General features: G+C 38.2%; 1 protein-coding gene across 2 annotated transcripts in view; it reads left to right on the top strand.

The window, feature by feature from the left end:
* PRKD3 (protein kinase D3) overlaps nucleotides 1–25,662 on the top strand; it is a 106,385-nt gene extending 80,723 nt beyond the window's left edge. The window contains exons 13-19 of one of the 2 annotated variants that reach the window (XM_003416077.4): nucleotides 1,902–1,974; nucleotides 7,941–8,047; nucleotides 14,962–15,123; nucleotides 15,360–15,458; nucleotides 17,870–18,137; nucleotides 20,838–20,923; nucleotides 22,000–25,661. In XM_003416077.4, coding sequence (XP_003416125.1) covers nucleotides 1,902–1,974; nucleotides 7,941–8,047; nucleotides 14,962–15,123; nucleotides 15,360–15,458; nucleotides 17,870–18,137; nucleotides 20,838–20,923; nucleotides 22,000–22,173 — 969 coding nt within the window. In that variant the 3' untranslated portion in view covers nucleotides 22,174–25,661. Of the gene's footprint in view, nucleotides 1–1,901; nucleotides 1,975–7,940; nucleotides 8,048–14,961; nucleotides 15,124–15,359; nucleotides 15,459–17,869; nucleotides 18,138–20,837; nucleotides 20,924–21,999 lie in introns of both variants that reach the window. The other variant, XM_064277191.1, reaches the window with a different exon arrangement.
* Nucleotides 25,663–25,903: the final 241 nt, after the last annotated feature.

The following is a 25,903-nucleotide window of genomic DNA, read 5'->3' on the forward strand; positions in this document are numbered from 1 at the left end:
TCTATTCAATTGAGTGTCTACTGTGAGTCAGGCACTAGGAAGACACTAACAAGATAGACATAGTCCCTGACTTCATGGAGAGTGTAGTATTTCATGAAAGAAGGATATTAAGCAAGCAGTACAAGGGTGATACATGTTCTGAAGAAGTACAGCATGCTCAAGAAATATTTAACAAGAAAGATAACCTATTCTGGGTGTTACAGAAGACCCTCTGAACCTGAAGAATGAGGAAGACTTGAAGGGAGCTTTCTTTCTGACCCCAAACTCTATTGTAGAACCCAGGTTTTCAAAGATGTTGACCAAATGTAAATGATCATCCATAATGGAACAAAGTGCTAGAACTAGAAAAATGTCCCTAAACAAAGTCCATTTACCATATGAAGTAGAGTGTAGTAGTAGGTGGCTATATAATGTTAATGTTGAAGTCTAATAGGCCTAAGTTCAAATCCCAGGTCTGTCATTTATTAGATGGGCCAAGGTATTGAGTTTCTCCAAGCCTTGTATCTCCTTATCTATTAAATGCTGTTAATTAATTATGCCAATCTAATAGGATTGTTTTAAAGATTACAGGATATAATATAATACAATAGCTAGTATTCTTTGGGTGCTTAATGTTTTCTAGATACTTTCTATGCATTATCTTATTTCATCCTCACTGAGTCCCTGGGTGGCCCAAATGGTTAAGTGCTCACTAACTGAAAGGTTGTTGGTTCAAACCTACCCTGAGCATCTTCGAAGACAGGCCTGGCAATCTGCTTCCACAGGTCACATCCTTGAAAACCCTAGGGAATGCAGCTCTGCTCTGCACATGTGGGGTCGCCATGAGTCAGAACCTTCAAGTAATTTACCAAGTAGCCTTTTTCTTTAGGGTTGATTCATTTTTGTTTAATAACAACAGAAACTGCATTATCGGCATCTCTGGAGCCAGTGTGTCAAGCCCATGCTTTAACCTTACTTACCCCTGCATATACATATCTCCAGTATACTGACTTATTCTACTATTTGGCACGTAGGAATCACTAAATAAATAGTAGTTATAAGCACAAAATAGTTTTCGTGTACACTGAAAGGCCTGTGTGCATACCCAAGCACAAGGGAGACCTTGATTGAAGGGATCAGAGAATGCCCTCTGTGACTGCTCTGACAGCAACAGCCATCACCACCAAAAAACGGAAATGAAGGGAACAGAAGGAAAAGAAGGAGGAGTGGAGGGAGGGGGAGCAAAGAGGGAGGGAGATTGAGGAGTGGACCTGAGTTACAGACTTTGTCTCACTTTTCGTCAGACTTTCAAAGTCAACCTAATTCCAAAAATAGAAACTTAAGTGGTTTTTTTTAAACCCAAAGATACCGAGTATCTCTAAAGGTCAAATAAGTAAAAATTTGTTCTTAATTTTTCCATGTTAATTTACTTCTTATAGGTCACTACTTAATAGATTTTTTTTTTTTTTCTTATTCAAAGCTTTTTTTTCCCTAAGGTGGTCTTATAGAATACATTATACTTACACATTAGTAGTCATAGTTTAAAAATTGGGCTTAACCTTTCCTACAACATAATATAAAAAGCCCATATTCCATAAAATGGAGCCCTGGTGGTATAGCAGTTAAGCATTTGGCTGTTAACCAAAAAGGTCAGCAGTTCAAATCCACCAGCAGCTCCTTGGACGCCCTACGGGGCAGTTCTGCTTTGTCCTATAGGGTCACTATGAGTCAGAATCAACTCGATGTCAATGAGTTTGTTTTGTTTTTAAATATATAAAAGATTTTTTTTACTTTGTGAAAATTAGTTATCTCTTACATAAAAACAAAATTGTATGTAAGTATTTGAATGAATAGAGTCAGGAGATATTAACATTGTTTTATAAAGAATACATTCTATTTATTGCTTGTTTTTTCTTGAATAGGACATCAGTACCATCTACCAGATCTTTGCAGATGAGGTGCTTGGTTCAGGCCAGTTTGGCATTGTTTATGGAGGTAAGTGACTATAGCCTTTTGCTCATTGTATATACTGTAGAAAAATTATGACATTTAGAAATATCTGCCATATATTACATCTTTGTCTCACAGTTTTGTACGTAGCCTTTTCCTCTAAGATCGGTTTGTTTTCCTTTAGCTAAGCTCTTTTCATTACAACTGATCATTCATTCCCAATTTCAACTGCAAACTTTAAAAAGTAACAGGAAAAGAATCAGAAAATTCGTTTTACAGTAGTCCATTATCTCTTCTCGTTGCTTACATATAGAGGTGTTTGTGTGGGGAAAAAAATGGTTTGACGTTTCTGTGGGCTGTGTGAGTTTGTTTATTGAAGTATATTCCCTGCTGGTTTTCCAACACTGCCTGCCTGCTGTGGGCATGTTATAACAGGTCTGCGTCTTAAAACCTGCATAGTATTAGACAAGTCATTTATCCTCACTGTGCCTCAGAATCTTCATTTATTAAATGCAGGTCTTCAAACCGGTTCAGTATGGCCAATGAAGCAAAACCAGAACAGACCCGAATTTTTAAATTTGGGTGATTCAGAACCATAACCGGAATGGGAAAAACTACAGGTCAAAGCCCTGGAATGGGAGACTTGGAAGAATTGTAGTGAGCCCTTTAAGGAGCCTTATACGTAGTTGGATTATTGCCGGAACTGAGGAAAGCAACACACATTCAAAGCGATGTGGTTGGCCACCATCTTTGAGAGGGGCACTGCTGTTTCCAACTCTGCCAGCGGGCAAGAGATTTGGTTGCTGTGCAATACATATGCTGCCCTTATTTTCTAAGAGGGAGATTAAGTTTCTATCAGGGCTTTGACCCATAACTTCGGTTCCAGTTATGGTTCTGATTCACCCAAACTTTAAAAATTCAGATCTGTTCTGTTGTTGCTTCTTTGGCCATGATTGAACCGGGAAGAACTGGTTTGAAGCACTGGTTAAATGAAACCAGAAAAACCTTCCCTGCGTAGCTCACAGGGTTATTAAGATTAATGAAACCTAATGCATATAAAAGTACTTTATAAGCTGTGATGCAAGATACTAAAGAAATGTTAAATCTTTTGTCAAGACTATTACAGTGGCCTCCTAGTTGGTCTTCCTGCTCCCATTCTTGTCCTCTTCCACACTACTTTTAGATTGAATCTTTTTAAAAAGGCCTCACATCTGTTACCTCATTTGGCACCCTTAAGTGGATCACCATTGCCTAGACTGATGGCCAGTTTGCTTAGCAGGGGATGCAGAGTTGTTGTGATTCATCCTTGCATCTCTCTTCTCCCATCATTGCTTCTCTCTCTTTGCTTTCTGTCTTCCGATTCTGCTTATATGCCTGCATACCTTTGCCTCTCTGCTCCTTCTCTACCGCTTTGCCCCTCTAAAAAAAAAAAAAAAAAAATTTTTTTTTTTTTCCTCTAGTGAAGACTTATTCATATTTCATGACTTAACTAAAGGGCTTCCTCTGTGCAGATTTTCTTATCCCTACCTCTTCATCAAGTATAACTGACCATTCCTCCTTGGTGCCCCTGCTACACAACATACATGCTTCTGTCATGTATCTATAATACTAGAAGTATATCTGAGAGTAGACTGAGAGGGGTCGGGTTTTTCTTTGTATTTCTAGCACCTAGCATTGTGTCAGACACATAGCAGTCATTCAGATACTGTGTTAATTTTATGTATATTTACAACATTTATGGTTTGCTACTTCAGAGGAGACTCTGAAACTTGCTCTCAAATGTCGAGCAGCTAAAGCAAAAGGAATAATTGATGAAGTAAAAGAACTCAACAGAAGATTTCAAAGGGCGTCTTGAGAAGACAAAGTATTATAATGACATGTGCAAAGAGCTGGAGATGGAAAACCAAAAGGAAAGAACACGCTCGGCGTTTCTCAAGCTGAAAGACCTGAAGAAAAATTTCAAGCCTCGAGTTGAAATAGTGAAGGATTCCATGGTGAAAATATTAAACGACACAGGAAGCATCAAAAGAAGATGGAAGAAATACACAGAGTCATTATACCAAAAAGAATTAGTCAATGTGCAACCATTTCAAGAGGTGGCATATGATCAGGAACCTATGGTACTGAAGGAAAAAGTCCAAGCTGCTCTGAAGGCATTGGGGGAAAACAAGGATCCAGGAATTGATGGAATATCAATTGAGATGTTTCAACAAACAGATGCAGAGCTGGAGGTGCTCACTCGTCTGTACCAAGAAATATGGAAGACAGCTTCCTGGCCAACTGACTGGCCATATTTATGCCTATTCCCAACAAAGGTGATCCAACTGAATGTGGAAATTATAGAACAATATCATTAAAATCACACGCAAGCAAAATTTTGCTGAAGATCATTCAAAAATGGCTGTAGCAGTATATTGACGGTGAACTGCCAGAAATTCAGGCCAGTTTCAGAAGAGAATGTGGAACCAGGGATATCATTGCTAATGTCAGATGGATCCTGGCTGAAAGCAGAGAATACCAAAAGGATGTTTACCTGTGTTTTATTGACTATGCAAAGGCATTTGACTGTGTGGATCATAACGAACTGTGGATAATACTGCAAAGAATGGGAATTCCAGAACACTTAATTGTGCTAGTGAGGAACCTTTACATAGATCAAGAGGCAGTTGTTCAGACAGAACAAGGGGATACTGATTGGTTTAAAGTCAGGAAAGGTGTGCGTCAGGGTTGTATTCTTTCACCATACCTATTCAATCTGTATGCTGAGTAAATAATATGAGAAGCTAGACTATATGAAGAACGGGGCATCAGGATTGGAGGAAGACTCATTAACAACCTGCATTATGCAGATAACACTACCTTGCTTGCTGAAAGTGAAGAGGACTTGAAGCACTTACTAATGAAGATCAAAGACCACAGCCTTCAGTATGGATTACACCTCAACATAAAGAAAACAAAAATCCTCACAACTGGACCAATGAGCAACATCATGATAAACGGAGAAAAGATTGAAGTTGTCAAGGATTTCCTTTTACTTGGATCCACAGTCAACAGCCATGGAAGCAGCAGTCAGGAAATCAAAAGACACATTGTGTTGGGTAAATCTGCTCCAAAGGACCTCTTTAAAGTGTTGAAGAGCAAAGATATCACCTTGAAGACTAAGGTGCACCTGACCCAAGCCATGGTATTTTCAATCACATCATATGCATGTGAAGGCTGGACAATGAATAAGGAAGAGCGAAGAAGAATTGATGCCTTTGAATTGTGCTGTTGGTGAAGAATATTGAATATCCCATGGACTGCCAAAAGAACGAACAAATCTTAGAAGTATAGCCAGAAGGCTCCTTAGAGGCAAGGATGGCAAGACTGCGTCTTACATTGGACATGTTGTCAGGAGGGATCAGTCCCTGGAGAAGGACATCATGCTTGGCACAATACAGGGTCAGTGGAAAAGAGGAAGACCTCAGCGAGGTGGATTGACACAGTGGCTGCAACAATGAGCTCAAGTATAACAACGATTATAAGGATAGCTCAGGACCGGGCAGTGTTTCGTTCTGTTGTGCATAGGGTCGCTATGAGTCAGAACCGACTCAATGGCATTTAACAACAACAACACTTCAGATATGTCTATTTTAAGAATACTGGACTCCTTCCATTGAGGGGGCAGAGAACTGTCCAAGGTGCCTTTGGCTTCTCACCAAATTTGCACATATTTTTTTCCTATACTTTTCAAGTAGTCAGACTTTTATGATCAGTACCCTTGAGACAGGTGTGATTTCTTTTCAAATAAATAGTTATGTAGAGAATACCAAGTCCTCTCCTCACTTAACAACTGTCTCGTTATCTGACATTTCGCATTAAGACAATAGTAAAAAATATACTATCTGACTGCTTTGCTAATAGCGTTTGTCTGGCAGTAACAAACACAGAGGTGCAACACAAGAGTAACACTGGCTCTCATGGTTAAAGTTATGTGTCAACTTGGCTGTACCATAATTTTCCGTGGTTTGGCAGTTATGTAATGGTGTAACTTGGCAGTTGTGTAATAATGCAGTACATTGATAAGGAACTGCCGGAAATGCAAACTGGATTAAGAGGACATGGAACGAGGAATATCGTTGCTGATGTCAGATGGATCCTGGCTGAAAGCAAGGAATACCAGAAAGATGCTTACCTGTGTTTTATTGACTGTGCAAAGGCGTTCAACTGTGTGGATTCATGACAAATTATGGAAAACATTGAAAAGAATGGCAATTCAAGAACATGTAATTGTGCTCATGCAGACCTGTACATAGACCAAGAGGTAGTCATTGAAGCACAACAAAGGGATATCGCATGGTTTAAAGTCAGGAAAGCTGTGTGTCAGCATTGTATCCTTTCACCATACTTATTCAATCTCTATGCTGAGCAAATAATCCGAGAAGCTAGAGTATATGAAGAAGAACCTGGAATGTCAGGATTGGACGAAAATTTGTTAACATCCTATGACACACAGATGACACAACCTTGCTTGCCAAAAGCAAAGAGGACTTGAAGCACTTACTGATGAAGATCAAATGCTACAGCCTTCAGTATGGATTGCACCACAACATAAAGAAAACAAAAATCCTCCCAAATGGACCAGTAAGCAACGTCAGTATTGAAGTGGTCAGGGATTGCATTTTATTTGGATCCACATCAACAACGATGGAGGCAGCAGTCAAGAAATGAAACAACGTATTGCATTGGGCAAATCTGCTGCAAAAGACCTCTTTAAAGTGTTTAAAAAAAAAAAACAAAAATGTTACTTTGAGGACTAAGGTGCACCTGACCCAAGCCATTATATTTTCAGTCACCTCATATGCATGTGAAAGCTGGACTGTGAATAAGGAAGACTGAAGAAGAATTGATGTCTTTGAATTATGGTATTGGTAAAGAATATTAAATATACCACAGACTGCCAGAAGAACAAATAAGTCTGTCTTGGAAGAAGTACAACCACAGTGTTCCTTGGAAATGAGGATGGCAAGCCTTTGGTTCATGTATTTTGGACATGTTATCAGGAAGGACATCTGGAGAAGAACATAGTGCTTGGTAAGGTAGAGGGGTCAGCAAAGAAGAGGAACACCCTCGATGAGATGGATTGACACCATGGCTGCAGCAATGGGCTCAAACATAGCAGTAATTGTGAGGATGGTGCAGGACTGGGCAGTGTTTCATTCTGTTGTACAGAGGTAGGGTCGCTATGAGTCAGAACCAACTCGAATGGCACCTAATGACAACAATGATCATCATTTTGTGATCTGATGTGGTCATCCTCCATTTTCGCATAACACCAACTTTACATAACACCACTTTGCATAACACCAACTTCACATGGTCTTTGGAACCTAACCATGTTGATAAGTAAGGGGAGGGTGTATACAGGTTAAAAAAAAATACCAAAAATGCCTGCCATTTTCACTGCTTTATACATAGCATCTAAAACAAATGCCTGGTACATAATAGGTGCTAGATAACTAATTAGTTTGAAAGAATGAATAAATGATGGAATGACTATTTATTGCAGACTTCCACCTTTATATCGAGATTCTACAATATAGGAACCAGGAGGTTGGGGATACAATATGTGGTTAAATCACTCTGTGTGGACATAACAAACCTAGAATAAAATTAATTTGTTAGTACAGTGTTTCCATCTTGACAGAGTCTCTGAAGACTAGGTTAGGGTGGTTAACTCTTGTTTATTTAACACAGTAGGTTAAGTTTCAGCCAAAAAGTTCATTGAAACTCCCTGCCCTTTCAGATAATGAAATACCCTTCATCTGGGGCAAATAATATAGAGGAAAACATAATTTCTTTCACTCTTTAAGTTCAGTGAAACAGTGTTCAAAAAGAACCAAAATGATTCCCAAAAAAAGTAAATACATATAAATTTCAGTCTGTGGACAACATCCTGATAAAGATTTTGGTATTTATGTGAGCTGTCAATTTGTTGCTACTGCTACTTCTTTCTCTTTTTATTTTAATAGGAAAACATAGAAAGACTGGAAGAGATGTGGCTATTAAAGTAATTGATAAGATGAGATTTCCCACAAAACAGGAAAGTCAGCTCCGTAATGAAGTGGCTATTTTACAGGTAAAAAAAATAAAAATTGCTTTGTGTTGGTTTTAATTTTTGATTTATGGGTTTTTAAATCAGTTTATTTAGAGTGCTCGTAAGAATAAGATTTGTTTCTTGTTTTGCTTTGTTTTTGTCATAACTTTTTGGCTGAATAAAAGGCTGTATGCATCTGAATTAACTACTTCTTAATTCTAAAAAGAAAAAAGGCAAAATTTTAATAATCCAGGAGTTATAAGGACAGCCTAACACATTTTCATAATTAAACTCTTCAGAAAAATAAGGGAGCAAAATTTCATTCTAAATTCACCACTACAGTAGCTCAAAGTATCTTGGTACTTCAAAAAGGTCCTTTGCAGCAGATTTTCCCGTTGCAGTGCGTCTTTTGATTTCTTGACTGCTGCTTCCATGGGTGTTGATTGTGGATCCAAATAAAATGAAATCCTTGACAACATCAATCTTTATTTATCATGCTATTGCTTATTGGTCCAGTTGTGAGGGTTTTTGTTTTCTTAATGTTGAGATGCAATTCATACTGAAGGCTGTGCTCTTTTGATCTTCATCAGTAAGTGCTTTGGGTTCTCTTCATTTTCAGCAAACAAGGTTGTGTTATCTGCATAACATAGGTTGTTAATGAGTCTTCCTCCAATCCTGATGCTCTGTTCTTCTTCATACAGTCCAGCTTCTTGGAGTATTAGCTCAGCATACAGATTGAATAGGTGTGGCGAAAGGATACAACCCTGATGCACCCCTTTCCTGACTTTAAACCATTCAGTATCCCCTTGTTCTGTTCAAACAACTGCCTCTTGATCTATGTAAAGGTTCCTCATTAGCAAGTGTTCTGGAATTCCCGTTGTTTGCAATGTTATCCATAATTTGTTATGATCCACACAGTCAAATGCCTTTGCATAGTCAACAAAACACAGATAACATCTTCTGGTATTCTCTGCTTTCAGCCAGGATCCATCAGACATCAGCAGTGATATCCCTGGTTCCATGTTCTCTTCTGAATCCGGCTTGTATTTCTGAAAGTTCCCTGTCAATATATCACTGCAGCTGCTTTTGAATGATCTTCAGCAAAATTTTGCTTGTGTGTGATATTAATGATATTGTTCGATAACTCTGCATTTGGTGGGATCACCTTTCTTTGGAATAGGAATAAGTATGGATCTCTTCCAGTCGGTTAGCCAGGGAGCTGTCTTCCAAATTTCTTGGGATAGGTGAGTGATCACTTCCAGTGCTGCGTCCATTTGTTGAAACATCTCAGTTGGTATTCCGTTAATTCCTGGAGCCTTGTTTTTGCCAATGCCTTCAGTGCAGCTTGGACTTCTTCCTTCAGTACCATCGGTTCCTGATCATATGGTACCTCCTGAAATGGTTGAACATTGACCAGTTCTTCTGGGTACAGTGACTCTTTGTATTCCTTCCATCTTCTTTTCATGCTTCCTGAGTCATTTAATATTTTCCTCTTAGAATCCTTCAATATTGCAACTGGAGACTTGAATTTTTTCTTCAGTTTTTTTCAGCTTGAGAAATGCAGAGCATGTTCTTCCCTTTTGGTTTTCCATCTCCAGCTCTTTGCACATGTCATTATAATACTTTACTTCGTCTTCTCCAGCCTCCCTTTGAAATCTTCTGTTCAACTCTTTTACTTCATTTCTTTCTTTCACTTTAGCTACTCAGTGTTCAAGAGCAAGTTTCAGTCTCTTCTGACATCCATTTTGGTCTTTTCTTTCTTTCCTTTCTTTTTAATGACCTGTTGCTTTCTTCATTCCATAATTGGTCTGGTCTTAGGCCATTAGTGTTCAATGCATCAAGTCGATTTTTCAGATGGTCTCTAAATTCAAGTGAGAGATACTCAAGGTCGCACCTTAGCTTTCCTGGACTTGTTCTAATTTTCTCCGTTTTCAACTTGAACTTGCGTGTGAGCAATTGACGGTCTGTTCCACAGTCTCCCCCTGGCCTTGTTCTGACTGATTTTGAGTTTTTCCATTGTCTGTTTCCATGATGTAGTCAGTTTGATTCATGTGTATTCCATCTGGCAAGGTCCGCATGTGTAGTCAGTGTTTGTGTTGGTGGAAAAAGGTATTTGCAGTGAAGAAGTTGTTGGTCTTGCAAAATTCTGTCATGCGACCTCCGGCATCATTTCTGTCATCAAGGCCATATTTTCCAACTACCAATCCTTCTTTGTTTCCAGCTTTCCTGTTCCAGTCTCCCTCAATTAGCAATGCATCCTGATTGTGTGTTCGATCAATTTCAGACTGCAGAAATTGGTAAAAATCTTCAATTTCTTCACCTTTGGCCTTAGTGGTTAGTGTATAAATTTGAATAATAGTCATATTAACTGGTCTTCCTTATAGGCATACGGATGTTATCCTATCACTGACAGCGTTGTACTTCAGGATAGATCTTGAAATATTCTTTTTGATGATGAATGCAATGCTATCCCTCTTCAAGTTGTCATTCTTGGCATAGTAGACCATATGATTGTCCGATTCAAAATGGCCAATACCACTCCATTTCAGCTCACTAATGCCTAGGATATCAATGTTTATGAGTTCCATTTCATTCTTGACAACTTCCAATTTTCCTAGATTCATACTTTGTACATTCCACGTTCCACTTATTAATGGATGTTTGCAGCTGTTTCTTCATATTTTGAGTTGTGCCACATCAGCAAATGAAGGTCCCAAAAGCTTGACTCCATCCATGTCATTAAGGTCAACTTTACTTTGAGGAAGGCAGCTCTTCCCTAGTCGTCTTTTAGTGCCTCTCAGCCTGAGGGGTTGGAGTTCATCTTCTGGCACTGTATCAGACAGTGATCCACTGCTATTCATAAGGTTTTCACTAGCTAAATCTTTTCAGGAGTAGACTGCTGGGGCATTCTTCCTAGCCTGTCTTAGTCTGGAAACTCAGCTGAAACCTGTCCGCCATGGGTGACCCTGCCAAAATTTGAATACCGGTGGCGTAGCTTCCAGCATCACAGCAAAATGCAAGCCCCCACAGTACAACAGACTGACAGACGCTGGGGGGGGGCTCTTCATATAGTCCTCCTCAAACAAGTCTAAAAAGCTGGTTGAAACCCTATTTGATCCTGGTACTCCAGTGACATCCTTAGTTTTTCTTATCCATATCCGCGTCTTCGTGAAAAAAGGATAAAGCAAAGACTGAGCAGATTATTAATACTGCACCTTTGGCCTTTCCAGTGGCAGGAAGAAAAATCATAGAATCATTGATTTAGAAAGGACCTTAGCTTGTCACCTGGAGCATCAAGCTTGTCTCTTGATCACTTGCTAACAGGCTCTGTAGAAATTAGCACGTTCCTTTTTTGGATGCCCATGACTATTCTTCATTAAGCTGAACCAGAATCTCTACAGAGGTTCCACTGTGGACACCACACTCAGCAAATTGAACCTGTCTCAAATAATTGCCACACTGATGTCCTTGTGATCCCTCAGCCATGCAAGGCACACTCCTGTTCCAAGGCCTTTGCTTTAGGTGTTCCCTGCGTCTGGAGTACTTCCTCCTCCTTCGCAGTCTCACCCTCCCAGCCCCCTACCTCCATACCTGCATGGCGTATTCTCATATCCTTCAAGATTTTGCCCAAATGGCATTTCTGCCATGACAATTTACCCAACCCTACTTGTTGTCTTCTAACATATTAGGCAATTTACTTATTTATTTCTTACCTATCGTTTATGTCCCCCGCTAGAATTAATAAGCTCCATGGGACCAGGAGTCTTTTTAGTTCATTGATGAATCCGTACTACCTGCATAGTATTAGGCACATAGCAACTGCTCAGTTAATATTTATTGAATAAATATACTTATGGAAAGCTATCTACAACATCTTATTAAATTTTTTAAAAGGTTTAGAGTGATCCCATTTGTGTAATTTAAAAAATGTATTTAGTGTATGCATGATATATGACTGCGTTCACGTTATGGATACTCACCTAAACCGCCTGATAACACAGCATCACCTGAGGAGTACACTGTGGCACAGGGAGGAGTGGGAGATTTTTACTTTTATGGAATTCTGTTTTTAGGGTTTTTTTTTTTCCCCCACAGTAAACACATATAACTTTTATTATTAAAAAACTTTGAATGCATTGCCAAAACAGAGATAGACTAATGTAAAATATTTCTTTTCCTGTAGTACAGCAGTAGGGGAGCGGGTGTGGAGCTGCCTGTGTAAATGGGAAAATTTAACCAAGTTGACTATCAGAAACTTTAAAGGGAAACTTCTGGTTTGAACACAGTGGCATAAATTTTTCATTTTCCCCTTCTCCTCTTGGAAAAGGGCAAGAAAAGTGTTAAACAGAAGAGTTGGCTCTAGCTTTAATAAAAACAGAAGAGGGGTGAACCAGTGACCTACAAAGTAGGTAGAAGCGTTTCTACCACCAGTGGCGATGGAGCAGGGGTGTGTGCAGGAAGAGGCACTACCATGTGAACTGCTCTCTGCTGGCTGTGTGAGATCTACAACATGACGCCTCTCTAGGCACCTTCCCAGATAAATGAAAGCCAGAGGGGTCATGAGTTGACAAGATTTAATTCAAAGGAAAACACTGAAATGAAACGAAGAGCACTTTTCACAGTGGAAGAGCGTAAATCCCAGTGCACCAAATAACATCAGTTTATAAAGGGAAACTATAGAAGACAGAAGCAGAAACAGACAAGCATATTAGTAGTCTCTGACAGATCCAGTAGACAAAATAATTAAGAACATAGAAAGCCTAAAAGAATAAGGTAGATCTAACTGTTTCGTACTGAATTCTGTACCCTAAATACAGAAATCAAAGAATACCTCATTAATTTTATAAAAAGCAGTAATATATAACCAAAACTAGACATAAATTACAAAATGAGGAAATAAAAGTTCCTACCACCTGGAAACTTTAAAAATTTATTTTAAACAATTCCTGAATCAAAGAGCAAAATCAAAATTTTTTAATATTTAGAAAATCATGAAAATACCTTATATCAGAACATTTGGACTATTGCTCAGAGAAAACATTAAAGCCTCAAGTATTAAGCAAGAAAGAATGATAATAAATTATTAAGAATCCAACTCAAGAAGTTAGAGAATGAACAATAAGCCTAAGGAAAGCAGAAGGAAGGAGTTAACCAAAGTTAATAAATTTAATACAGAAAATACAACTAACAATAAATCTAAAAACTAATTTTTTGAGAGTAACAATAAATCAGTAGCAAATTTAATTAAAAAAAAAAGAAGAAATAAGATGTCTTGGGGAAAGTAGCCACAAATCCATAAAAGTAAGAAAGAATCTAAAGATATTACCTTGCTCAACTCTAGCAGATACATTTGTAAACCTAGAGGAAATGAATAACTTTCTATGAAAATGTAACTTGCCAAAATGGACTCCAGAGGAAATAGAAAATTTAAACAAGGTCATTAAGGAGAAGAATAATGTTATAGTACTTTAATTTTTGTGTGCACACACATGTGCTTTTAAAGGAAGATGGGGGAAGAAAGAAACTTCAGACATAGACAACTACTACAGGATAGGAGACAGCCATCCTTTACTTCCAACTCAGAAGTTGATAAAAGGATGCTCTGAGTTTTCCACTCCTTGCTGCCATTGTCTCAGCCTACCACTGTGGGGCTTAGCCCGACTGATATTTCACTGTCATTTATCTACTGTAAAATTTTGTCACTTTTTATTATGCTACCAGAACACCTTGTCATTAAATTGTCTTAATTTGACTAGTAAACAATTATTTATTTTGAACTTGCTGTTCATTCATTTTCTAACCATTTACTGAAAACATCTACCATGACTCAGACACTGGGTTAAGACGACTAACATACAGTCTCTCTCTCAGGGACCTTACTACTAAGCTACAGTATAAGTATAGTACCGCGGGCTAAGTATTGCTGTATATATACAGTGTGGCGGAAACCATTGCAGTAGTCCAGAAGAGACATGATAGGGGCTAAAACTAAGATAATTACAGCAGGAATTAAGAGATGATTTTGGATTTAAAAAACATTTTAGAGATGGAACTCAACATGTTGGCAAGAAAAAATTTTTTGCTTTCAATATACTTCAGTACCCACATTAATAAAAAATGGGGGGGCATAAGAAAAATATCTTTCTATTCATAAGGAATAAAAAATATTTTAATCACTTAGGCCAAAAGAGCATATTTAAGATTGAATAGGGAGAATGAAAATTTTAAAAGCCAAGCAAAGGGATTTCATGTCTAGATATAAAGACCCATTGAAGATTTTTGAGCAAGACTGACATCAAATCTGTCTTTAGGGAAGATTTTTCTACCAGTAGACCATAAGATGGATTGCTTTTTTTATAAGCAGAAACACTGTCGCATTCATCTTTGTATATCCACAAGCCTTATAACCTACTAGTGCTCAAGAAACATGGACTGATGGAGGTAGAAAGATTCCGGACCAAAAAAGGCTTGAAGACCAAATTGAGGTATCATAAAGTGACAGTCAAGACATGGGTAAATAACTACTTCAGATGCAAAACCATATCTTGAGCAAAAGCCTTCACAAATACAGCCCTAAACAGCCAAAGCTCTAATTGCTTTAAAATTGATTTGACAATTGGTGCCCAAGTAAGGGCAGTCCATTAGCATAAAATTAGAGCAGTGTCAGCTAGATGAAAAAGATGAAAAAGCAGCAGTAATGGAAAGGGAGCAATTATGTAATCAGCCTAGGAAGACATCCTTTCCCTCAGTGCACCGCTTCCCAGTACACAAAACATCAGACTCCGTGAGCCTTCTGTTGCTGGTAATGACCTTGTTTGCTTTTATTTTTTCTAAGCTGTTATCTTTTTGTGCTATGTATTCCATCCAGTCAGTTGTAGCGCAATGTCAGACGTTTGCACAGTAAAGCTGTTTTTCTTCCTGAGTCGGTCATATAAATATCTTGCTACACTCTTCAGAATTTGCACCATCCTGGGATTGTAAACCTGGAGTGTATGTTTGAAACCCCAGAACGAGTCTTTGTAGTAATGGAAAAGTTGCATGGAGATATGTTGGAAATGATTCTGTCCAGCGAGAAAAGTCGGCTTCCAGAACGAATTACTAAATTCATGGTCACACAGGTATTCTAACTCTATTTTGAAATTACAGAATAAAAACTAAGTTAATTAAATAGAAGTGCTTTTACATACTGGGATATGGTGGGAATTACTAACCTTGAAGAACAAAATAACACTTTTAGTTAAATCTTGATGAACTATAGTGACCTTTTCAAACTATTACAGTGTTCAAGGAGCCAAATTGGGCTTTAGCTCCAGTTGGTCCAGGCATTGAAAAAAATCTGTTTCTTCAATAACAGATACTTGTTGCTTTGAGGAATCTACATTTTAAGAATATTGTGCATTGTGATCTAAAGCCAGAAAACGTGCTGCTTGCATCGGCAGAGCCATTTCCTCAGGTGAGATACTGCCTTTTGAAGAATCATTTTAAACACCTGTCTAACACATTTACGAAGTCCCCTCACAATGAAAAATATTGTACTAAGTACTGCAGGTTTAAAATGCATGTCATCTTACAAGTTTTCAGCCTGTGAAGGTTCCCGTGGTCCTAGCCACACCTTCTACTATAATGCGTTACTGCCAGTAGAGTGTTAATACCCTGAATAATTTGAATTCCTACTTTATTAATCACATTATTTTCATTAAGAATTTTTGTAGACTGAACCAGATCTCAAGGAGTGACTCTTGCACACAGGCTCTTTGCAGTTCACCTCTCCCCACGACTTGGTGATGAATGTGAGGGCAGTTGGCAACCTTGGTTTGGGCTGGTGCTCAGGACGAATTCCGCGTTAAATAAAACAAACTGAAGGGTAGCCCTGAGATGCGAGATGCTAGATTTAGGTTGAGGCAGGCAGCCAACTTCTTTTCCTCTTTAGAGTTCTGTATTTCAAACATTTTCACCAACACCTACATAAGAAATACGTTTACCATCGTTACCAGTGCTTATACACATATGATGATACCGTGTGTGTGTCCTGGCTTAGTGCAATACACTCTGGGTTTTTTTTTCCTTCAATTAATTTTTAAAAACTCTTTATCTAATCCACTAAATTGATTTCAAAACCTGCTAAATGGATCCTGGCCCAGAGTTTGAAACAACAGACCTGAGGAGTTTATCTGTGGTATCTGTGACTTTTTCATAATGACCACTGATGAATCCTCCATTCAGTTAGAATATCTGCGTCCAAACTACTTATGTACAGTAGAAACATGTAACTAGATAAATGGCTAGAATAAGGACAACAAATGACTCTTTCTTGTAAATACAGCTCAAATTATCTTCCAAAGAAAAAGATGTATTTAAAAAAAAATTATTAAACTCTTACTTTTAAAGTAGTAATCATATTCCTTCTTTTATACTGCTTGTGGTTAAAAGTGATTCCCTGTCATTGTGAGGTTAAAAATGGTTCACTAACAGTTGGTGCAGTGTTTAAATAAGTGTTTCCATGTACTATCTCATTTGATCTTAAAAGTAATATAGGCAAAGGACATAAACCCTACAGCTAAGAGTATAACTCCAACTTGCCAACTCCCACTCCCATGATCCACATTGTTCCCTTTAGGAAAAAGAGAATATAATGTTATTTACTTGATACTCATTTTTTATCAAGTGCTAGCCAGGGCCACAGTTCTTATTCAGTTGCCAAACTGCCAAGTTATCTTCAGTTTATCAAGATGTTAGCCAACACCTGGGATTTAACCAGAAAAAGAGTTTGTTCACATTTCTTCATGGACAGTTTTACTCTCAAAGACTCAAATAGAGAAATAGACAAATTCAGTAATGACACAGAGCAAGTATTATTCATAAAACCGTGTGTCAGAAATAGCAAGCATTGTTTAAATATGCCTTCATCTCTTTGTTCTCTAGCCACTAACTTGTACCACTGTTTCATATAGGCCAAATCCTTTCTCTCTCAATTTATCTTAATGCTTTTTCTGTAGAAGCTTGTGAGTCAGGGCATTTCCTCTAGAAAGTACTCGGCATTTGCTGGTTCAGCATGAATGCAGTCATTAATCACCAAAATCTGAAACTCTGCTAGGAGATCAGCAGCAAGATAAGTGTCCCGAACTTGGCCAGACTCATCACGTCACAGCTCTCCCTGAGAGGAAGACGTAGCAGTGACTGGCCAGAGAACTTTTTTCTCATCTAAACCTGTACTTAGCAATAATTTGTTCCATAGTCATAGAAAACCGTTACTCTTATTCATTTGAGCAATCTCCAATGTTACTCTTGTACTGTCCAGATTAATAATTATCCTTAATACACCTCAATTTCATTCTCTTGCCAATTTATAGTCTTTGGGAAGATAATCTAGTACTCAGCTAAATAAATGACTTTTTAATATTGTAACTTATATTTCATTCAGCAAACATTTATTGAGCTCCTTTATGTGTCCAGGGCCTGTGAGGCCACGGAGGATTCAGAAATGAAACACCTAATTCCTGTTCACAGACAATAGCAATCTCTTTATAAGCCAAATATCAGAGACCAGCACCCTCCATTTCAACCCAAAAAAACTCAAACAATAAACTTTGAACACTTGTAATACCAGTCTGGTATTTAGCATTCTGGAAGCTAGAATTCAAGAGTTCATTTCAAGTAAGCACTAGGAAAGCTCTTCTTACTGAAGGTGTAATGGATCTCAAGTTTACAAATGTACCGCCTTTTGGGAAAGAAGTATTTTACAATTTCCCTATCTATAATCGTTTGGCATTCAGAAATTAATAGAGTTGGCAAGTGTGTTGAAATGATTTTTAAATTTAATGTTTATATCCATTTATAAACTTAATACCCTCCTCTGGTCTCCAGGTGAAGCTGTGTGACTTTGGTTTTGCCCGCATCATTGGTGAGAAGTCCTTCAGGAGGTCTGTGGTGGGAACACCAGCATACTTGGCACCAGAAGTTCTTAGAAGCAAAGGCTACAACCGCTCTCTGGACATGTGGTCAGTGGGAGTCATTGTCTATGTGAGCCTCAGTGGCACGTTTCCTTTTAATGAAGATGAAGATATAAATGACCAAATCCAAAATGCTGCATTTATGTACCCACCAAATCCATGGAGAGAAATTTCTGGTGAAGGTAAGAAAATTGTTCGGCTCTGTGGCCTTTAGTCTGAAAATGCTCTTTGGGCTCCCAAATCAGCCTGTCTCTTCTGACTTTTTTTTACTATCTCCCAGTCATCTTCCAGATTTACCGAGTCGCTGATTTCTGAGCACTCTGCCTCTTACAGCATCTGTTTCTTTCTTATAGTTGCCAGCATAGCACAAATCCCATGCCTCACACACCTCACTTTAAGGCTACTAAAATGTCTTTTTAACTGTCCTACTTGTTAAGACTCTTTTCTGGTCCTTCACAGTCCCCATTGTCATCCATCTTTAGGAAATGCTACTTTTGTCTGATTCTGCTCCCAAACGTTTTGACTTCCCTTTGGCCACGTTGCATCAGTCTCCGTGATCTGCCCAAGTTTATGTGTCTCGCATCACCCCGGACACAAACCTTACCTTGTCCGCTCCTCAGAACTCTGCTCTACGTTTTGCTCAGGCCTGTCTCCTGCCTACAGCCCTTCCTCCTCTCTGTTGAAATCCTTCAAAACCTTCAAGAACCCCTTCCCTTTAATTTGTGACTCGTCTTTTTTAATCGTCCCTGACTACCCTTCCCTTTAAACTGTATAAAATCTATCTATTCCAATAGTTCAGCATTTTTTTCTTAAGTATTTAATCTTTTTTTTGTAATTATTTTTTTATCTTCACAACTAGATTGTAAGCTCCCTGCCTGGAAACCTGTACCTCGGGCTCTTTGTGCCTAGAATGAGCTTTCACATGCAGCAGACACTCCCCAGTTAGTTCCCATCTCCCTGTACCCCCCTAGTGGGAAGCTTCGTAATTTGCTTGTGCTGCCTGGTGAAGACGTTTGTGTTTCCAATCTCTGGTTCTATACCCATCTAGAAAATTTTGATTGGCCTTCTTTAGTGATGTTGATAGGAAGAGAATATCACTTAAAACTTTATTTAATAGTCCCACAGAATTTAATAAAACCACGACTAGGGAATACCCCACCTGGATTTAACCAGCCCTTGATTAATGGTCCGTTAAAACTGAGTAAAGTTTGAGGAACAACATGTTAAGACAACAGCAGGCTTCCTGGTGAGGAGAGACCCTGTGTAGCGTTCTCTGATGTCACCATGGTCACCTCAGCTCCTAGGGCAGTGTGGTCTTACAGGCAGGCGTCTTAACACCAGAATCACTTGGTGAGTTTTTTGAAAGAAGAAAAACCCAACCGTATCTCACCGATGCAGATTCAGCAGTTGGAGTGGGACCCAGGAATGTACATTTTAAATAAACATTCCAGATGCTTCTGATGCACATGGTGGTCACAGATAAAGGAAAAAAGCACAGAGAAATTAATTGCTGAAGTGCTTATGGAAAATCTTTGCTAGTTTGGTAGTGCCTAGAAGAGAAGTAGGCCTCATATGGTAAAAATCTTTTATTCAGCCCATCCTTGGGTTTAGGCCTTAGAGAGGTTATCAGTACTTCAAATGTTATCATTACATAAGGCAATATAGTCAGTGTGCAGTTGATCCATTTCCCCAAATAACTACATAAGCAGTGCCAGGATCTCACCACAAACACCAAAACACCCTGAACCTGTTTGTTAAAACCTGCTGAGTGTGAACTTCCGGTGACAGCACCTAAGTCCAGCTTCATTTATAGAAGCAAGGCAATGACTGGGGATTTTTTTTTTTTTTTTTTTTACCTTTTCAAATCAACTGTATTGAGGTATAAATGACATGCAATTAAAAATGTACCCGTTTTAAAGTGTACACTTCAATTTTTAATTGTGCATTACATGCGTGTTTACAGAGCATATTAGATTCCCATTTGATAGTTTGTACATAAAGTATCGCATGGCCTTGGCTTCATTTCCCACAATGTGTCAGTACTCTCCCCATTTCCATCCCGGGTTCCCCATTAACTCTTACCCTTATTTTCTACCCCTTCCTGCCTTCTCATCTTTGCTTTTGGGCAAATACTACGGTTCTGATTGTGTATAATTGATTGTTCTTAGAAGCACATTCCTCTTGGGTGTTACTGTTTATGGGTTTGTCTTTTGATTGGCTGGAAGGTGGTCTCCAGGAATGGCTTCAGTTCCAGGTCAGAAGGGTGTCTTAGGGCCATAGTCTCGGGAGTTCCTCCAGCATCTGTCCGACCAGTAAGTCTGGTCTTTTTTGTGAATTTTATTTTTCTGTGCTTTTCTCCTGCTCTGTCTGGGACCCTCTGTTGTGATCCCAGTGTGACTGGTCTTCTAGACCAAACCAGGGGTGAGCGTGCAACATGGTGTTGTGGGTGGGGAGGGGTGGTCAGTCAGCCTGAAATCAGAGGGTCTGTTTTATTCATCTCGAAATTGTAACAGTTAACACTTACTTAGCACTTACAGCTAAGCATAGTTCTAAGGCCTTTACATATAAACTGATTTAGTCCTCACAACAACTTCATATTATAGATGAGGAAACTGAGGCATAATGTAATTCAGTAACTAAGCTAATATCACATGGATATTAAGTGGCAGAACCAGAACTCAACCAGGCACCCTGGCTCCAGAATCCATGCTTTTAACCTGCTCTGTACTGTCTCCTTGATACAATGAACACTTGACAGGTACACTGTGAATTTAATAAGCATTTATGGGTCATAACATGATTGAACTGCCTACCAGATAGTCATAGGTTTGGGGTGGCCCATATACCCAAATTCATGTATCTAATTTTATCTTTTCCCTTAGCAATTGATTTGATAAACAACCTACTTCAGGTGAAGATGAGAAAACGTTACAGTGTTGACAAATCTCTTAGTCATCCCTGGCTACAGGTAAAAAAAAATGTATATATCTCTCTGTCAGTTTCTCATTTGAACAGTTCATTGTGATTTGTCTTACCTATAAAAACCACTCTAAGATCAACAGATTCTATACATTTCTTAGGATAATGAAAATACTCTCAGTGGTTAATTTGTACTATGGCAGAGCCTCTAGAAGCTTTGCAGAACACCATTCAAAGGCGGTACTGATGGACAGTCGAACTCCCATGAGCTGAAGGTGATAATGTAGCTTTATATAGAGTCTTAACGTGTTCATTTCACCTAAGATGAACATATTATCGTCATACATTTTACTTTACTTTTAAAGTGTCCACTCAGACCCAAAACCAAACCCAATGCCGTCAAGTCGATTCCAACTCATAACAACCCTATAGGACGGAATAGAACTGCCCCGAAGGGGTTCCAAGGCTGTAATCTTTATGGTAAAGCAGACTGCCACACCTTTCTCCCACAGAAAGGCTGGTGGGTTCGAACTGCTGATCTTTTGGCTAGCAGCCAAGCACTTAAGGGCTCCTTAAATGTTCACTGGAAGGTTCATATTTGCGTTGAGGAGCTCAGACATACCATTTAAAATACGTTTGGCTTAATTCCTCCCAAAAAGTTATTGCATAGATATATATTAAGAGGACTCCCCAAACTTGAGAATAAAGGGAGAGCTTTAGCACTATTTGAAAGTAAGGGGTAGAATTAACTTCAAAACAAATGCAATCATAGTTAGTCCCACTGATTTTATTAAATTATCCTGATGGTTGGTCCCAAGCGACTTCCCCTGTTTTGAGGAGGAAAGTTTAGACCTCTCAAAGGATAGAACAGAATGGTTTAGTGATTATTATTAGCCACCTCAGAAGCCTGAGGCAATTTACTTTTAATTTCATAAAGTAGTTACTTTCTTCATTAGAGGCTCTGAAGTTGAAAAACATTATTAGCTAAAATATTAAAAATGAAACTCATTGCCTAGCAAGTACTTATGAGTAGGGGTTACCAATCATTTGACCAGGGTGCTAAGCAAAGAAAAAGGTTGACAGTGTGTTTCTTTTATGGTTCATAGTCACTTCATTTTTTCCTAGGACTATCAGACTTGGCTTGACCTTCGAGAATTTGAAACTCGAATTGGAGAACGTTACATTACACATGAGAGCGATGATGCCCGCTGGGAAATATATGCATACACAAACAACCTTGTATACCCAAAGCACTTCATCATGGCTCCCAATCCAGATGATATGGAAGAAGATCCTTAAGTATCAAAGAGCTAACTTCAGTAAGGATGGATTTCATTTATGAACTGACACTTGGCTGCACAGCTGTTGTTCTTTATAGGTTGTCATCTGAAAGGATGCAAAGACACAAGGAAGTATAAGGAATCGGTGACACCAGTACAGTAGTGCATAGTGAGTAGGTACAGGAGGGGAAACTGAGTAATAAAACCCATAATGGAATCAAGACAAAGCTTTTTATAAACTTTTATAACATAACCAATAACTTTTTTCCCCCTTACTCTTAGTACAATAGTGGCACTTAATTTATCTTCCCTTTCCTGTTCTTACATTATTTAAAAAGGAAAAAAAAGGAAAGCCAGGGTCCAATTACTGCATACAAGAACTGTGAGGTCGGATACTGTAAGATTTGCATTTAGGGGATCACTGAAAGACTCCAGTGTTACAAGGACTTCAGACATCTGGGTAACTGATCACAAAGGCATTGAGCAGCTCTTCTTAGATGCCTAGAAAAGGGAGGGTGGGGCTGTTTTACCTTTTGTTTTGTTTTCTGCTCAATCAGGATTCCAAAACACTGATTCTTAACTTCTTGGAGTTGCAACTCTGAGTATGCTCTACAAATAAACTTGTCATCTTTTGAGTGTTGTTAACACCCTTTAAGATAATTTGGGGCAAGTGATGTTGCCAAGCTAGGATTGGGAACTGCTGGTCTAAGTGCTGTGCTTCAATACGTCTTCTCAGACAGAGCTCAGCCTTGCTGCTGCTCACGTCCCCACTGACGCCCTAGATGCACAGTTGGATTTCAGCATTCAGTGAGTGCAGATCTGAAACTTAATTATGCAGTTTATCTTTACACTGGGTTGGTTAATTTGAGGGAGAAAGTCAAATACACACAAAACATAAGGCCAGCACAGGGTCAGTTAATGCTAAAGCAAAGAAAAGCCAACCGTATCCTTTTATACTTCACTTCACCTGTTGGAGACTTTACAGATACTGGAAGCATGGGGGTGGGAAGCTGGAGCAGGAACGTTTGTAAGGATGGGGCCATATTACCAGCAGAGTAAATGAAAGAATGAAACCAGCATTTTTTTTACATCAGCTCCAGCAGCCAGCTAAATTTTTTTCTATACACAGTTTATGAGATTAGACTCATTCGTAACTCTTTAAAGTGGTTACTAATAGCTTTTCCCTCCAAAAAGTTTAAGATCTGGGACCATCCATTTGTAAGAAATCTAGTGGCTTTTTGTTTTATCATTCCTGAGTAATCATTGTAAACCTTTTTTAACTCCAAGAGGTATAACGTAAAGAGCAAAAGATTTGGAGTCAGAAAATCTGGGTTTAAGTCTTGGCTCCATTATTTAGACAATCTGTCTGAGCCTCGAGTTCCTCAGTCTGTAAAATGAAGGTAAAAATCCTGGCCTCTACCTTCCTCACAGGGGGTTGTGAAGATCCCATATGTATGGATGTATTCAGTGAAGTGAAAACCATGAAAGTGTTAACTGTCAGTGCCCACTGAATTTGAGGTAGTGAAGGAAAAAAATGCTCCTGTATATGAAAGTTCCAGTATAGACTAGAGAGCCCTTAGGGATCACTGAAGCTACTTCCTTATCTAGAGCTAAAAATATCCTTGAGAAAATGATAGCAGACACTTCAATGCAGTGCTCCTATATTCTAAGCCCTTTACATGTTTGAAACTCATTACCCTCACAACGGCCATGAGGTTTAGTACATTATGAACCCATCTTACAGATAAGGAAATTGAGGCACAGGGAAATTAAGTAACTGCTTGCCGGAGGTCACACAGTTAATATATGGATTTGAACCCCAGCAGTGTGGCTGCAGAGTCCTCTTAACCATTATGCTGTGCTGCCTACACATAAACATCTCCCAGCCACATGGCACAGCGTTTCTCAGTAATTTGTTCTTATGTAGGAGTTATAAAAATTAAACCAAATTAACTTGGAAAAAAAGGTTTTAGAGGTGTATCTTCCATGTGGTAAAGGATGACGCCTCCAGATTTCTCCAAAGTTAATCTCTTTACGTCAACGTGCACAGAATGGAGTAATTCTGGGCCACTTGGCACCCTACTGGCTTTACTGCGTACGGTGATAATTAACTGGAAAGATGTGCATTTGCTGTACTTAAATAACCCAACTTTACAAGCCATGAAATTAATTGCACTCTTTGTTAATGTTAAATGCTTAAGTTTTCTTAAAAAATTTGTAAAGTCACTGTCAGATACTTTGGAGTTGAGAATATACTGTATAACCTGCATACCCTTTTTTTGTCTTGAAGTCATTTGTATAAGAAATATTTGTTTGCTAGAAACATTTGATAATGTAAAAAGTAGTCTATAATGACACTGTTTAGTACATTTTTATATTTTTTGTTACATCCCACTTTTTGTAAATATCCTCAAAGAAACTTGGTAATAAAATGTATTTCCATATCACCATATACTTTTCCATGTGAAACCCTGAGCCTATGTCTAGTAGAGGTATCCAAAGAAAATTTTATTTGGTTGTGTTACTCACCCAGGCCTTGGAAATAGAACCATTTTGGAAACTGTATTTGTAAATGGAACTAACGCTATATTTAAGAATGCTTTTTTTAAAAAAAATCTGTCTAAAATAAAAAAAACTCAGTATTATGGTTTTATACTAAGTTTAAGGAAATTACCTGAGGTTTCATTTCTTGGAATGAAAGTTTTTAATAATTATAACTATAAATTTTTCAGAAGTACCACTAAAAATTCAACTAGTACAACTACTAGTTTAGATTTAGAGAAGTTAAACACCTAATATCAAAATGAATTTTCTAGGTTTTAAGATATAAGGCATTACCTAATTCTTAATCCTTAATTATAAAAACTATACTTATTTGGGGTAGGGAGGCTGCGTCTGTGAGTATTTTCATCTTCCAAAAATTCTTCCAACCAAGTCTTTGAAAAAAGAAATATGGAAACAGACCAAGAGTAGCTGGGAATGGTCCAAGGCTGGACAGCGTTTGAAAAACAAGTGTTTCCTCTTCCTTAGTTTGGCGTGAGATACAGAAGGCTAGTCCTGTTCTCAGTTAAGCAAAAGAAGCAATAAAAAGTAACAGCTCCTTGCTCCTCCAAGGAACTTCCAATAAAGCCTTTTTGTTCCAAGACATATGGCTAATATTCTTTTCCGTTAATCTCCCCTATAAATGTATGTTGCTAGTATAACAGTTCCTGAGAAAGCCCATGTTTCCAATATTAATAAAGTTCTGTGAACCAAAAAATGAGAAATACATATAGAATTAAATTTTTAACATTATTTAGAGGCAAAATTAGCTCTATTTAGAAAATTATTCCTCCTTGATAACCTTACTCACCTCAAATACACTAATTTTGTTTTTAATTATAAAATTCACAGATACATATGAGAAAAAATTCAGATACCACGAATTTGGGGTGAATCAATCAAAAAATATGTCTCTCCCCACCCCTCAACCCCACCTCCAGATTGGGAAATTTAATAGTGATTAAACCTCTGTTTTTAAACCTCTGGGACATGCTTTGCTTGCTTTTTTTTTTTTTTTTAACGTGTATACATACTAAAAAAAAAATAGAAAATGACCATTCTTCACCTAGTAAATTAGTTTTTATGAATTACTTCTATTTAATTGTTATTTTAATATGTATTTCTTTAAATATAGCTTTTCTCCTTCCAACAAAAATGGAATCATAACTAGAGAAACTGCATGTCCTAGATCTTCGAGCTCTTTCTGT

The sequence above is a fragment of the Loxodonta africana genome, chromosome 26 (genome assembly GCF_030014295.1).
Source record: "Loxodonta africana isolate mLoxAfr1 chromosome 26, mLoxAfr1.hap2, whole genome shotgun sequence".
Lineage (NCBI taxonomy): Eukaryota > Metazoa > Chordata > Mammalia > Proboscidea > Elephantidae > Loxodonta > Loxodonta africana.